At 47.7% G+C, this 16337-nt stretch overlaps 1 protein-coding gene across 1 annotated transcript in view; it reads right to left on the reverse strand.

Moving 5' to 3' along the window:
* Positions 1–722: 722 nt before the first annotated feature.
* Positions 723–16337, reverse strand: part of LOC311113920 (uncharacterized protein) — a gene marked incomplete at its 3' end in the record, with an annotated part of 33599 nt that continues 17984 nt past the window's right edge. The window contains exons 3-6 of the mRNA XM_084189197.1: positions 2910–3502; positions 2027–2186; positions 1485–1634; positions 723–788 (exon numbers count right to left, since the gene is read on the reverse strand). Of these exons, the coding sequence (XP_084045323.1) occupies positions 723–788; positions 1485–1634; positions 2027–2186; positions 2910–3502 (969 nt within the window). The remainder of the gene's footprint in view (positions 789–1484; positions 1635–2026; positions 2187–2909; positions 3503–16337) is intronic.

A 16337-nucleotide genomic window follows, 5' to 3' on the forward strand; every position in this document is an offset into this window, starting at 1 on the left:
TACATACATACACTACCGTTCAAAAGTTTGGGGTCCACTTATAAATGTTCTTGTTTTCGAAAGAAAAAATTTGCTTTTGTTCATTAAGATAACATCAAATTGATCAGAAGTACAGTGTAGACATCTAGTTTGAGAAACAGGCGTGTCACAGGTCCTCAACTGGCAGCTTCATTAAATAGTACCCGCAAAACACCAGTCAACGTCAACAGTGAAGAGGCGACTCCGGGATGCTGACCTTCTAGGCAGAGTTGCAAAGAAAAAGCCATATCTCAGACTGCCCATCTTAATCTTTTATTTTCTTTTTATTGGCCAGTCTGAGATATGGCTTTCTGACAAGGTACATATCTTCCTCAGATTCTCATCAGATCATCTGAGAAGCCTCTAAGGTATCTAGCTAGCTTGTAATCCTGGAAGTGTAGCCAACCTTATCAATAGATGTATGTAATAATTGTTAGCTAAGATATAGTAAAGTTACGCTAGATACATTATTTTTTGGGTTAATATACAGTATAATTGGCTAGTGATGTCATTGAGCTCAAGAGATACAATTAAACTGTCCACGATTTCCACGTGTTTCAAAGGAAGAGAACACATGTTCATGCTCTTCGGAGTAGAATGTAATTTTGAAAAAGTGAACTTCTCAGTCGTTCAACAAAATAAATCTTGGCATCCACTGCTGAAACAAAATGATACGGGAAACGTGTGTGTGTCGGGCGGTGTACCTCTTTCTTCACAGTTCGAACCGACAGGATTTTCTCAATGATGTTTGCCTCATCTTCAGGGGGCTCCTGTGACAGGGGGAGAGGGGAGAGAGGGGTTTACTCACGCAGGGTAAGAGTGTGGTTGGCCTTACTGAGTGGGACAGAGGTTGGGCACAGCAGAGAGAGGGGGAGAGGAGAAACTATGGCTGTGTCCAAAATCTTTGTAGCCAACTACTTACGAAATGTATAAACCATACTAAATACTATTTAGTAAAATCGTATGCAGTAAGCTAGTGGTTCTCAAACTTCTCCTCGGGGACCCCCTGAACTACCTCATCAAGGGCTTGATCATTAGTTGGCAAGTTCAATCAGGTGTGCTAGCTCTGGAATAGATCAAATACATGGAATGGCTGGGCGTCCCTGAGGACTGGTTTAAGAACCACTGAAGAAAGCAACAAACATTCACTCATCCATAATGAGAAGTCATCATCTAACGCGCAATTGGGTTGTTCCCTGCCATTCATTCATTTTGGTACAGCCCGTTCCCTTATCTGATAATCAGCTGTTGTCAAACACACGTGTGCCTGAAAAGACGATTCTCTTCCTCAATAGTGCAGCGAATTCATACTTGATGAAACGTCTAAATGAGTATGACATCCTGGAACTCATTTTTCGTAATTTCACATAAAACCTTCTACTCTGGCATATCCAAAAAGCCTACTAGGACGTTAGTACGAGTATTCGGACACGGCCAAAGACAAAGAGAAAGAACAAGATTGCTACCTCAGCCTGCCAGGCGAGAGTGGCAGCGTTGAGGGCAGGGATACGGCCCGTCCCCAGCACGGCGATGGTCTCCCCATCGTCATCTACCACCTTGAAGTCCAGGTCCTCGTTGTACTTTCTGCGCTTCACCTGTCGCCCCGAGCGCCGCTTCTACCAGAGAAAAAGAGAGAAGGGGGTTGAAGGAGCGGTTTGGGTTAACTTAGTGTAAACACATTTGGTTTACACTAAGTGCATTCGATTCAAGCAATATCTACTGTGTGTAGATACATTCTTTATACTGATAAAAACGTGTTCCTTGGGAATGTCAGCATGATAAGTACGTAGATTGTGGTGTTAAACAAACCACCGCTTTCAAGTAAACTGAAAATCGACATGAATCTAAGAATATAGTATAGGCTACACATTAATTATACACACACACAGCTATACTAATGTACACTACTACATAAAAAACATCTTAATGGTGAGGTTTTAGAGAAGCAAGTGTCACTCAGCCTATCCTGCCCTTCCCCCAGCCCTCATGCTGTCAGTCAGTTCCTCACCGTGTTGTCAAGGGAGTCGATGCTCTCCTCTCCCCCCACGACCAGCGCGGACAGGGAGGCCGCGTCATCGCTCTCTCCAGCCTCCTGGAGGACAGCCACGCTTTTCCTCTTGCCCTTTTTCTTCTTCTCCACTGGTACCGGCCCTTGGAGGACTTGCTCTCTGTAGAGGCACAGCAGGGTTGGCACCATAGAAATAGAAGTACTAGAGAATGTCTGTTCTAATATATTTTTTCCTATGGTTGGAACTAGGGAATGTTTGTAATCTGTACTCAATTGATCAGGGGGTCACGCCTGCAATGTGTGTTTATTGCCTTACCTCCTCAAATCTCGGCAGGTATACTAGCAGAGAATACCACACAGCTGGATGAGTGGGCAATTTTGTTTTCATGGCTATGTTTTTTTCCCCCCAACGTCATCTTTTTGGAACGTAGATAAGAGTGCATAGGTTTAAAAAAGGTTGCCCACAGTATTCATATCTCAAATCCGTCCATCCTGCAGAGTGATTAGGAAAATGCCCCCCACACTGCTGAGGAAATGCAAACCAGACAACAGAATTTTGCTAAATATTAGCACCGGATGAATATTATCTCCCAACTCCCACGACTACATCACCTAACACAAAGGTTCAAGGACATGGTACAACCTGGAAAATCTCCCCTTTGGGAAAAACCTAACATCTCTTCAACTGCAGTAGTGAGTCTGACTTCCAACCATTGAGTTATAACCCACCTAAATTAATTGAATTGTATTATGCCCCACTAGAAAAACACAACCATGTCTCTAACTAAATACAACCAAGTCTTTAACAGCAACCCATCCAAGAGAACCTGGTTGTGACCCATCATTCGACAAACAAAAGCACAAGTGGTAAAAAGCCCCTCACCTGGGTTTGCGACCCCTCTGCCTGGGAGGAGATGGTGCACTCTTGCATTCTGCAGGGGGCTTGGGCAGGGGCAGGGCCTGCACCTGGACCTTGGGTTTCCTCCCTCTCTTCACCTCTTTTGGTGTCTCTTTCGGTGACTTCACCTCCTTCACCTTGACCTCCTTCAACTTCTTGGGCGCCTTGGACTTGCGTGGCAGCAGCTCCTTCCCTTCTTTCTGCTCCCTCGTTTTCTTTGGTTTGGTGTCCTTCTCTGAGCCCTTGTGCTGCCAGGCGGCGCCAGGCTCGCCCCTCTTGTCTTTTTTCTTTCGTTTCTTCTTCTTCTTTGCCCGCCGCCCGCCCCCTCCGTCGTCCTCCTCGCTATTGAGGGGTGATGAGGGGGCGCAGGGGCTGAGGCTGCCTGAGCTGGTGCCCGCCTCGCCCATCCTGGGGTGCTTGGCGTGGGCCATGCAGTGATTGGTCTGCCCGCCGCCTAGGACCCTGATCTGGTCCTTGGAGTCTAGGGGTCCGCTGGAAAATGGAGTTTGTGCATTTTGGTCAGTGGCAGTAGAGGCTGCTGTAGCTGGAGTGTGCTTCAGTAAGTGGATTGTGGACATCTGGAAGAAAACAAGAAGATGTGTTAATGACGCAATGAAAATACCCAAGATAAAAGGATAGAATAAAAGTGTCATGCCTCTATCTTGCACTCATAATGAGAGTGATCACAGAACTGTGGGCTAACTGCAAATGCAAATCCAGTCATTGTTCTGAATCATTACACAATGGCTTTAGAAAATAACGAATCCACCAGAAATGTCTAGGATTTTACCACTGGGCTTTCTTTATTTCTTTAGGTGTAGTCTTCCTCAGTCAAATTTGGCACATATTCAGAGAACCTAATATAGTGACAAATGTTTCTGTATCAAATTAGAGGTTAAAACCCCAAAGCCTGAAAATCCTCTGTGAAATATTTAATGCCATTCTCATAATTCCTTTACGGTTCTGCATTTTTTAAATCCTCTGCAATTCCATGTTCCCCTCTCCCTTCCTCAAATGAACGGCTGGGCTGTCATAATGCAGTTAATTATATGAAGAAATAAAATCTATACCCTTCCCATGATATATTATGACTAGCCCTTGAAATGCAAGATGTCAGTCAAGAGGGCCCGCGCTGGTCTACCGATTCTGTGATATAGCAAAGATGTGCACAACCCAGGCGTGGTAGAGTGGGGGGGGGGGGGGGGGGGGGCATAATTTGTTATGGGGGTGCCCAGATTTTAAACATGATTTTGGCATACATGGTCATCTGTACATATGTATAGACAAGAGCTAAATGAATCCATTAGTGAAGGTCGGCATCCATCACCAGGGTGTCGGAGTCTGACCCAATTTGACTAAATCTGTTCCTCAATTATTTTGTGTTAATATTGTGTTACAAAATGATGAGCACATGAAACCATAATTGTATTCAAGACTCATGCCAAGATGTGTACTTTTACGGCTACAGTTACAAAAGATACAAAAGTAGACCCAGAACTCATTAAAACTCAAGGACACATAAGGTGAAAGAAAAGTCCTTGAGTTTTAATTAAGCAACAATAGAATGTTCTTATAACTTCACAAATTGTAGCCATGAGCACTAACAGCGAATCACTTCCAGCAGAGAATTGTGTGTAGCGAAGGCAGATATGGCACAATTCATGTGATAAGGGCTAATATTGGCGCGGGCCCATTTTGAGCAACATGATATTTATAAACCAAGGCTGAGCACATGTGGAGGGGTATATGGGACGACTGAGGCATGCAATTTCTCACGCGCAGCGCTTATTTGCAGCCTGCCTCATGCAGGTATGAGGATAACGTCAATGAAACAGACTCCCAAGCGCCAGTTGGAATCAGGGCTGTTGCCACGGAAACAGGCTCTGTACCAAGCTGCGGGAAGCAGCAACGGAAACACGCAGTCTCTGTGGTAACCCTTTCGTTGCCAGCTCGCAGGACTATTTGGCATTTCCTCCGTTTAGCATTTGATTGGACAGACGCTACCTGAGAGCCTGCCCCCTGCATCAGTCAACAACTGCTTTTCCCAGTCTTCTGGCTGGGTTGAACCATTGAAAAAGAGAAGGCCAACCACTGTCATTAGGACACAGCCTTGTGTCAGCTGGTCAAACTCCACACACACACCTTGAATGGAGCACTTAGGATTGTGAGATGGAAAACACACAGGTTCAGCATTCATAAAAAAAAAGAGTGCCACCAAATGGCCGAGGTCTCAAAAGAGGTGGCAGTTTAAGTTATAGGTACAAATCGGCCTGGGCCCTCGGGTTAGAAGGGTGAATGACCAGTAGGAGACAGATGTACAGAACACACATTTATTACCACACAACAAACAGACACACATACACACACGGCAATAGGAAGTAGATTGAGGGAATAGATGAAAGTGAAGTGGTTTTCTGTAATGGAACAGAAGAAACAGGGAACCTATTACACATCAGCAAAGGCTAATAGCAATGTAGCACAGGCTAACAGTAATAGCAACGCTATGTAACAGTAATAGCTGTAATGTACACAATGTAATACTACAGATTAGCACGTAGCGGCCAATTGCACTGGGCATAGCAAGCAGGAACGTAGCACCATAATCACACTATGTACATTAGCAGTGAGCTAGCATAGTATACAATATATACATTAGCAGTACCTGGTGGTGGCATAATTTTTTTGGCCAATGACTCCAGCCACCCTAGTCATAGATAATAAACAGAGTAGTAACAGTCTATGCATAGTCACGTTACCTCTACCTACATGTACATATTACCTCAATTACCTTGACTTACAGTTAGTGCATTAATTTTAAGATAGCCAAGTGGGACAACCACACATCACAGTCATATTATGTACATTGTTACTCAATAAAGTAGCTATCAGCAAAGCTAGTAAGTCAGAAAAAAGTCAAGAGACCAGAGGTGGTAGAACTGGGTACTCTGGTTGGGGTGTTTGGTTTCAGCATAGCCTGAAGGTAGGGTGGGGCAGGTCCTCTTGCTGCTCCATAGGCAAGTACCATGGTCTTGTAGTGGATGCGAGCTTAGACTGGAAGCCAGCGGAGTGTGCAGAGGAGCGGGGTGACATGGGAGAACTTGGGAAAGTTCAACACCAGGTGGGCTGCAGCCTAAGTTGCAGGGGTTTGATGGCACAAGCGGGGAGCCCAGCCAACAGCGAGTTGCAGTAGTCCAGACGGGAGAGGACAAGTGCCTTGATTAGGACATGCGCCGCTTCCTGTGCGAGGTAGGGTCGTACTCTACGGATGTGTAGAGCAGGAGCGAGTCAATGCTTTGATGTTTTCAGAGAACGACAGGGTGTTGTCCAGGGTCAGGCCAAGGTTCTTTGCACTCTGGGAGGGGGACACCGTGGAGTTGTCAACCGTGATGGAGAGGTCTTGGATTGGGCAGGCCTTCCCCGGGAGGAAGAGCAGCTCCGTCTTGTCGAGGTTGAGCTTGAGGTGGTGGGCCGCTGCAAGGTACGCAGAGGGGGATGGAGTGTCATCCGCATAGCAATGATAGGAGAGACCATGTGAGGATATGACGGAGCAGAGTGACTTGGTGTATAGAGAAAAGAGGAGAGGGCTTAGAACCGAGCCCTGGGGGACACCAGTAGTGAGAGTACGTGGTACAGACACAGATCTTCTCCACGTCACCTGGAAGGATCGGCCTGCCAGACAGAATGCAATCCAAGAGTGTGCAGAGCCTGTGACGCCCAGCCCTGAGAGGGTGGAGAGGACAATCTGATGGTTCACAATGTCGAAGGCAGCAGATAAATCTAGGAGGATGAGAACAGAGAAGAGAGAGTCAGCTTTGGCAGTACGGAGAGCCTCCGAGACACAGAGAAGAGCAGTCTCGGTTGAGTGACCCGTCTTGAAACCTGACTGCTTAGGGTCAAGAAGCTCGTTCTGAGTGAGAGAGTTGGTCAGAAACAGCAGAAACAGTGTCAAGTGTTTTGGTAAGAAAAGAACAAACGGATACCGGTCTGTAGTTTTTGACGTCAGAGGGGTTGAGTGTTGGTTTCTTGAGGAGGGGAGCGACTCTGGCCATTTTTAAGTCAGAGGGGATGCAGCAAGTGGTCAGGGAAGGGAGGATTGGGAGAAGGTCTCCAGAGATGGTTTGGAGAAGAGTGGAGGGGATGGGGTCAAGCGGGCAGGTTGTCAGGCATCTGGACCTCACTAGTCACAGGATCTGGAGAGAGGGGAGAAAGAGGTCAAGACGTAGGGTAGTTCTGTGTGAATGGAACCAATGGACTCAATAGGCTGCGTGAATGAGGAGTGGATGTCGTCAACCTTCTTTTCAAAGTGGTTGATAAAGTAATCAGCAGAGAGGGAGGAAGGAGGGGGTGGAGGATTAAGGAGGGAGGAGAAGATAGAAACGTTTCCTAGGGATGAAGGCAGAAGCTTTAAATGTCAAGTGATAGAAAGTGGCTTCAGCAGCAGATACAGAGGAAGATAAGGTAGAGATGGACTGAAAGGTTGATAGGTCCTCCGGAAATTTTGTTTTTCTCAATTTTCGCTCAGCTGCCTGCAGCCCTGTTCTGTAAACTCGCAAACAGTCACTCAGCCAGGAGGGGAGAGCGGAGCCGTCCGGGAGGAAAGGGGATAGTGCGAGTCATAGGATGCAGAAAGGGAGGAGAGTAAGGTCGAAGAAGCAGACGGATAGAGCAGAAGAGAGAGATAAAATAGAAGAGAGTAGTGGGAGAGAGACAGCGAAGATTGCGATGGTGCATGACCATCTGGGTAGGGGCTGAGTGGCTAGAAAGGGAGACAGGAAAGGAAACAAAGTAGTGATCAGAGACCTGGAGGGGGGTTGCAGTGAGATTAGTAGGCGAACAGCCTCTAATAAAGATGAGGTCAAGCATATTGCCTGCCTTGTTAGTGGGAGGGGACTGGGAAAGGGTGAGGTCAAAAGAGGCAAGGAGGGGAAATAAATTAATCGAAAGGTAAAGGTTGCCTGTGCGTCATTCTATAGCTAGTGGACTCCTGATACAGTGCATTCTGAAAATATTCAGACCCCTACACATTTTCTTATGTTACAGCATCATTCTAAAATAGATTAAATCATTTTTTACCTTCATCAATCTACACACAATACCCCATAATGACAAAGCGAAAACAGGTTTAGAATTGTTTGCAAATGTATAAAAATAAGAAAACAGAAATACCTTATCGGGCCCTTATCGACCATAAGTATTCAGATCCTTTGCTATGAGACACCTGTCTTTATAATATCCCACAGTTGACAGTGAATGTCAGAGCAAAAACTAAGCCATGAGGTCGAAGGAATTGTCCGTAGAGCTCAGAGACAGGGTTGTGTCGAGGTACAGATCTAGGGAAGGGTACAAAAAAATAATTGGTACCCTTCCTCTGCAGAGTGAAAAGGTGTCCCAGAGTAGAGAGAGCTGAGAGAAAATGCCCTGGAGCACTGTAAGGGTTTTCTACAACTCATGTAGCTTACAGACCGAAAGTAATTAACAGAACATGAAAACAGACCATTGTAAGTAAGATATAAATGATACCTCCTAAAGGCATCCGCATGCTTTCCAGACGAAACAGTTTGTGCATATATTATGACGACATTTAGTGACTTTGTTCGTTTTTGTCACGACTTCCTCCGAATCTGCCACCCCTCCTTGTTCGGGTAGGCTTCGGCGTTCGTAGTCACCGGCCTTCTAGCCACTGCCGCTCCATATCTCATCATTCCATTTGTCTTGTCAATTACACACACACACCTGGTTCATATTCCCCTCATTAGTACGTGTTTAAGTGTTCCCTCTGCCCCCCTTGTCCTTGTGGGTGATTGTTCATTGTGAGGATTAGTAGTTCGGTTGAGCTCTGTATTTTGTATTGCCGGGGTATTTTCCCTGTGTGCTTGTTTGTTCCAGTGCCCCTGTTTTGAGCACTGGACTGGTTATGCTGGATTACGGAATAAACTCTGTATACTGTGATTTACCCTCCTGCGCCTGACTCCTTCAAATCACACATCACAGAATCACCCACCCGAAATGGAGTCAGCGGGAGAGGAGCGCATGCCTGGAGTCGTGGCACGGGTCCAGGAGCATTCAACAATGCTAGCCAGCTTGGGAGAAGCGATGGATCGGGTTCTCCAGGTCATCCAACGCCTGGAGAGGAGAGGACCCGATCTGTCGAGACCAGCTGGGCAACCGGATCCAGCTACCCACAGGGATCCATATATCCCGACCACGGGAGTTCGACGGGACAGCTGCTCTCTGCCAGGGATTCCTCCTCCAACTGGAGCTCTACTTCTCCAGCATCAGGCCGGCCCCATCGGAGCGGGAGAAGGTGTCCGCCCTCGTCTCCTGCTTCTCTGGGAAAGCCCTGGAGTGGGCCAACGCGGTCTGGAACAAAGGAGGAGCCGCGTTGGACAACTACAGGGAGTTTGCTCGCCTCTTTCGGGCTGTCACCCGCCCGAAGGTCGAGAGGCGGGCGAGTGGCTGGTCCACCTGAGGCAGGGGACGAGGACTGCGCAGGACTTTGCCTTGTAATTTCGGACTCTAGCAGCTGGGTCCGGGTGGAACAAGCGGGCCCTTATCGACCATTTCCGGTGCCATCTGCGGGAGGACATCCTGGAGGGGGGTCTGCCCGTTCCAACCCCGGCCAACTCGGATCACGAGCTGATGGAGCTAGGTGGAGCCGCGATCTGAGTATGCGGAAGACGACAGCGCCAGTGTCACTCTGGTGGCACGAAGGGACATTACGCCACACGATGTCGTCAGCGTTCTTTTGGGTCTGGAGGCGGCAGGCAGGGCACTCTCACATCACCCCAGGTATCGAACACCCACACTTGTTCAGAGCCCTCCGCTGTACACTGTACCCTACCCATGCACTTTCCTGATCACATTGTAGTTCCCCAGTGTAAGGCGCTAGTCGATTCAGGCGCAGCTGGGAACTTTATTGAAAGGGCATTCTCACAGTCTAGGCATTTCATTGGTTCCCCTATCCATTCCACTCCCCATCAGAGCACTTGACAGGCGATCATTAGGGTCCGGGTTTGTTAGGGTAGATACCGCACCCATCACCATGGTTACCCACGAGACTCATTGCGAGCAAGTCACGTTTTTTATCATTGAGTCTCCTGCTTTCCCTGTGGTACTAGGTATCCCTTGGTTAGCACTCCACAACCCCACAGGGTTCTCACGGGGTGGTCGCGAGAGTGTCAGGGTAGGTGTCTCGGTGTTTCCGTTGGTGCAACCATGGTGGAAAGTCCATACAGTACCTCCACCGTGCGCATTCCCCCCGAATACCTCGATTTGGCGAACGCGTTTTCCAAAACGCAGGCAACCAAGTTACCACCTCATCGGGCGGGGGATTGCGCGATAAACCTCCGGGTAGATGCTGTGCCTCCCAGGAGTCATGTGTATCCCCTGTCACAGGCTGAAACGGAGGCTATGGAAACATACATCACAGAGTCCCTGTGCCAGGGGTTTATACGTCCCTCCACTACACCCGCCTCCTCAAGTTAATTTTTTGTGAAGAAGAAAGACGGCAGTCTGCACCCTTGCATTGATTATCAATCACTGAACAAGGAGTCAATACGATTTAGTTATCCTCTCCCTCTCATTCCTTCACTGACTGAGTCAATGCATGGGGCGCGCTTCTTCACCAAATTAGATCTCCGGAGTGCTTTCAACCTGGTGCGTGTCCGAGAGGGGGATGAGTGGAAGACAGCATTCAGCACAACCATGGGGCATTATGAATACCTGGTGATGCCCTACAGTTTGATGAATGCTCCATCCGTCTTCCAGTCCTTTGTGAACGAGGTGTTTCGGGACATGCATGGTCGCGGTGTAGTGGTCTACATCGATGACATTCTAATGTGTTCCACTACGCGCACCGAGCATGTGTTCCTGGTTCGGAAAGTGCTGGCCCGACTGTTGGAAAATGACCTTTATGCCAAGGCAGAAAAGTGTCTGTTTTTACAGCAGTCCGTCTCCTTCCTCGGATACCGCATTACCACCTCAGGTGTGGAGATGGAGGGAGATCGAATTTCAGCCGTGCATAATTGGCAGACTCCAACCACGGTTAAGGAGGTGCAGCGCTTTATTGGCTTTGCCAACTACTATCAGAGGTTTATCCGGGGCTTTGGCAAGGTCGCAGCTCCCATTACATCTCTGTTGAAGGGTGGGCCGTCCTGGCTCCACTGGTCTGCTGAGGCGGACAGGGCCTTCAGTAACCTGAGGTCTCTGTTGACCTCAGCCCCGGTACTGGCCCACCCGTATCCATCACTACCGTTCGTAGTGGAGGTGGATGCGTCCGAGGTAGGGATAGGCGATGTCCTATCTCAACGCTCGGGCACGTCATCCAAGCTCCGCCCCGTGCCTTCTTCTCCAAGAAGCTCAGCCCGGCGGAATAGAACTACGACGTTGGTGATCGGGAGCGGTTGGCTGTTGTCCGAGCCCTGACCGGACCACCGTAACCTGGAGAAAATCCGGGCAGCGAGGAGGCTGAACCCTCGCCAGGCCAGGTGGGCCCTATTCTTCACCCGGTTTGATTTCACACTATCATACATCCCGGGTACGAAGAACGTGAAGGCAGACGCATTGTCAAGGCTGTATGACACAGAGGAATGGCCCAGAGACAACACCCCCATACTCCCGGCCTCATGCATTGTGGCGCCGGTAGTATGGCCGATGGACGCGAATATAGAGCAGGCGTTACGCACAGAGCCATCTCCACCTCAGTGTCCAGATGGGCTGCAGTATGTGCCTGCTCTTATCCATGACAGTCTGATCTACTGGGCACACACGTCACCGTCCTCTGGTCACCCATGTATCGGTCGTACAGTGCGCTGCCTGACCGGAAAGTACTAGTGGCCTACCTTGGCTAAGGACGTGAGGGTGTATGTCTCCTCCTGCTCAGTGTGCACCCAGAGTAAGGCACCTCCCAGTGGGTAAGTTACAACCTTTACCAGTTCCACAACGACCATGGTCTCACCTGAGAGTTGATTTCCTTACCGATCTTTCCCTCTCCCAAGGTAACACCAGCATCCTGGTCGTTGTGGACCGCTTTTCCAAGGCCTGCCGCCTACTACCTCTGCCCGGTCTCCCCACAGCCCTGCAAACTGCGGAGGCCCTGTTTACACACGTCTTCCGGCACTACGGGGTCCCAGAGGATATAGTGTCTGACCGGGGTCCCCAGTTCACATCCAAGGTCTGGAAGGCATTCATGGAACGTCTGGGGGTCTCGGTCAGCCTGACCTCTGGTTTTCACCCCGAGTCTAATGGGCAGGTGGAATGGATAAATCAGGATGTGGGTAGGTTCCTGCCGTCCTACTGCCAGGACTGGCCGGAGGAGTGGTCGGTGTTCTTGCCATGGGCCGAATATGACCAGAACGCTCTCCGTCACTCCTCCACTAACCTAACGCCATTCCAATGTGTTTTAGGTTACCAACCGTGGCACCAGAGCCATACCGAGGCTCCTGCGGTGGATGACTGGTTTCGGCGAGCGGAGGAGACGTGGGAGGCTGCCCACGTCCACATCTCATCATTCCATTTGTCTTGTCAATTACACACACCTGGTTCATATTCCCCTCATTAGTACGTGTTTAAGTGTTCCCTCTGCCCCCCTTGTCCTTGTGGGTGATTGTTCATTGTGAGGATTAGTAGCTCGGTTGAGCTCAGTATTTTGTATTGCCAGGGTATTTTCCCCGTGTGCATGTTTGTTCCAGTGCGCCTGTTTTGCGCACTGGACTAGTTACGCAAAAAAATGCTAGTCAGATGCATAATTGCGCAACTAAGATCTCCTCGGCAAAAATGCCAAAATTAATGACAGATTTCTTGAGTTATCGTAGATTAATTCTGACCATTTTGAGGAAATGTATACTGGCTACAGTGTCTAAAAATGAACAAACGTACTATTGCCGCTTTTTTCTCATTTTTCAAGCGAATGTCTTTTAAGGGAGTATGCGAGTACACTTGTTTGGTTCGCCTAACCGAGCTCAACTAGGCGCCAGCCGAACTGAAGCATGCTGATGTCTTAACCCACTCACAGAAAGTTCACCAGCTTGCAAACAATGGACAAGGCTGCAAACAGACAAACTGGCAGTGCAAAAACTGAATAAGACCAAAAAGCCATGAACACGTCTTACTCAACAATCAGAGGAAAAAGGAACATTCCTCCTCACCTTGCTCCATACCACTTCCTTCCATGCCTTCTGTCTGTCACCAGCCCTGTCAAATCCTGGTGTAATAGTCCACAGTGTAGCCCTCATCCAGGCTCCTGTCTCCAGAACCACAAAGCCATGCACGCTTCCACTAGCGACTGCACACACACAAACACACGACGGCGCGCACACGCAGCCCATAGTGACGTGCTGCAGTGTTCTCGCTTGCAAGCCGACTCTGTCGACCACACAGAAGCTGCCTGCAATCAAATTCCCTATGAATCAATACAGCCTTCTGAGCTGCCGATCACCACAGCTGCAGTCAGGTCAATGTTTCCCCCATGCTACCTCCCTAAAGACACTGGCCGTGTCCGAATACCCATACTAGCGTACTACATAATTAAACTGCATACTATTTACTCATCGTTGCATACTATTTAGCACGTACCGTTTAGTCAAAAGTATACAGTATGCCATGGCCTGCCCCGCAGTAGCGGCTCCTGATTGGCTGAGTAGGTGGGGCACGGCCGAGTGTGGGTGGATTCTTCCAAATTCAACAGACATGCATCGCATTAACCAGCCTGAAAATAGCTCATTTCCAATTTGATTAATTTCTCTAAACTTTGAATAGAATAGGAATGGAGTTATAGGCCTACATTAGTGAAACTAATGCGCTGTAACATGAATTAAATCAAAGCCTAGTACACACACCAAAACTTTCCAAAAGTTCAAATCAAAACGCTATTGCACAGAAAAATGTGAACAGTCAGGTGCATCGCAAGACAACATAATAAAGTAAAGCGCTGATCATTGGAAACGAGATCAGAACGACTGCTAAGGCTTGATCCATAAATAAAATAATGTAGCCTAAAAAACTAAAACAATCCATATGTTCAAATCAAAAGGCCTGATTAACATGACATCAATAACGCAGCCACATCCAAGTCCCTGGTGCAGACACATTCAGAAATCAAAAGATGGTTTAGTATTTAGTTTAAACGCTCTGACGAAATAACACTTGTGTAGCCTGCGATGCAATACTTGTCATCATTTTAAAAAGAGAACAAAAGCTAAATTAGCCTACACCACCGCAGAAGCTTCGGCATCTCCCCAATTTAGTATCCTAGTTTTATTGTTCGGCTACTTCAAGAGAACTAGGGCCTATCACTCGCAGCACACCTCTTCCAATGCGTTGTGGAAAAAATGTGGATCGAATTCTACTACAGTGCATTCGGAGAGCATTCAGACCCCTTGACTTTTTACACATTTTGTTACTTTACAGACGTTTTCTAAAATTGATTAAATACTTTTTTTTCCTCAAATCTACACACAATACCCCATAATTAAAAAGCAAAAACAGGTTTGTATAAATATTTGCAAATGTATACAAATAAAAAAACTATCACATTTACATAAAGTACCAGTCAAAGGTTTGGACACGCCTACTCATTCAAGGGTTTTTCTTTATTTTTACATTGTAGAATAATAGTGAAGACATCAAAACTATGAAATAACACATATGGAATCATGCAGTAACCAAAAAAAGTGTTAAATCAAATTATATTTTACAATTGAGATTCTTCAAATAGCCACCCTTTGCCTTGATGACAGCTTTGCACACTCTTGGCATTCTCTTAATCAGCTTCACCAGGATGCTTTTCCAACAGTCTTGAAGGAGTTCCCACATGCTGAGAACTTGTAGGCTGCTTTTCCTTCACTGTGCCGTCCGACTCATCCCAAACTATCTCAATTAATTAGGTTGAGGTCGGGGATTGTGGAGGCCAGGTCATCTGATGCAGGACTCCATCACTCTCCTTCTTGGTAAAATAGCCCTTACACAGCCTGGAGGTGTGTTGGGTCATTGTCCTGTTGAAAAACAAATGACAGTCCCACAAAGCCCAAACCAGATGGGATGGCGTATCGCTGCAGAATGCTGTGGTAGCCATGCTGGTTAAGTGTGCCTTGAATTCTAAATAAATCACAGACAGTGTCACCAGCAAAGCACCCCCACACCATAACACCTACTCCTCCATGCTATACGGTGGGAACAACACATGCGGAGATCCGTTCACCCACGCTGCGTCTAACAAAGACACGGTCGTTTGAACCAAAAATCTCAAATTTGGACTCCAGACCAAAGGACAAAAGATCCACTGGTCTAATGTCCATTGCTCGTGTTTCTTGGCCCAAGCAGGTCTCTTCTTATTGGTGTCCTTTAGTAGTGGTTTCTTTGCAGCAATTCGACCATGAAGGCCTGATTCAAGCAGTCTCATCTTAACAGTTGATGTTGAGATGTGTCTGTTACTTGAACTCTGTGAAGCATTTATTTGGGCTGCAATTTCTGAGGCTGGTAACTCTAATGAACTTATCTTCTGCAGCAGAGGTAACTCTGGGTCTTCCATTCCTGTGGCGTTCCTCATGGGAACCAGTTTCATCATAGCGCTTGATGGTTTTTGTGACTGCACTTGAAGAAACTTTAAAAGTTCTTGAAATGTTCAGTATTGACTGACCTTCACGTCTTAAAGTAATGATGGACTGTCATTTCTCTTTGATTATTTGAGCTGTTCTTGACATAATATGGACTTGGTCTTTTACCAAATACGGCTATCTAGAATGCCAAGAGTGTGCAAGCTGTCATCAAGGCGGTGACCCGCTCCTGCAGGTTCATGCTCTACAACATTCGGAGAGTACGACCCTGCCTCACACAGGAAGCGGCACAGGTCCTAATCCAGGCACTCGCTCTGGCACCCCAATGGTGGAACAAGCTCCCTCACGACGCCAGGACAGCGGAGTCACTCACCACCTTCCGGAGACATTTGAAACCCCACCTCTTTAAGGAATACCTGGGATAGGATAAAGTAATCCTTCTACCCCCCCCCCCCCACCACAGCGGAGTCACTCACCACCTTCCGGAGACATTTGAAACCCCACCTCTTTAAGGAATACCTGGGATAGGATAAAGTAATCCTTCTACCCCCCCCCCCCCACAGCGGAGTCACTCACCACCTTCCGGAGACATTTGAAACCCCACCTCTTTAAGGAATACCTGGGATAGGATAAAGTAATCCTTCTACCCCCCCCCCACAGCGGAGTCACTCACCACCTTCCGGAGACATTTGAAACCCCACCTCTTTAAGGAATACCTGGGATAGGATAAAGTAATCCTTCTACCCCCCCCCCCCCCCCAAAATTGTAAAGTGGTTATCCCACTGGCTATAGGGTGAATGCATCAATTTGTGAGTCGCTCTGGACTAGAGCGTCTGCTAAATGACGTAAATGTGCCCTTGAG

This window comes from Coregonus lavaretus, assembly GCF_964263955.1.
Source record: "Coregonus lavaretus genome assembly, contig: HAP1_SCAFFOLD_5867, whole genome shotgun sequence".
In the NCBI taxonomy this organism is placed as follows: Eukaryota; Metazoa; Chordata; class Actinopteri; order Salmoniformes; family Salmonidae; genus Coregonus; species Coregonus lavaretus.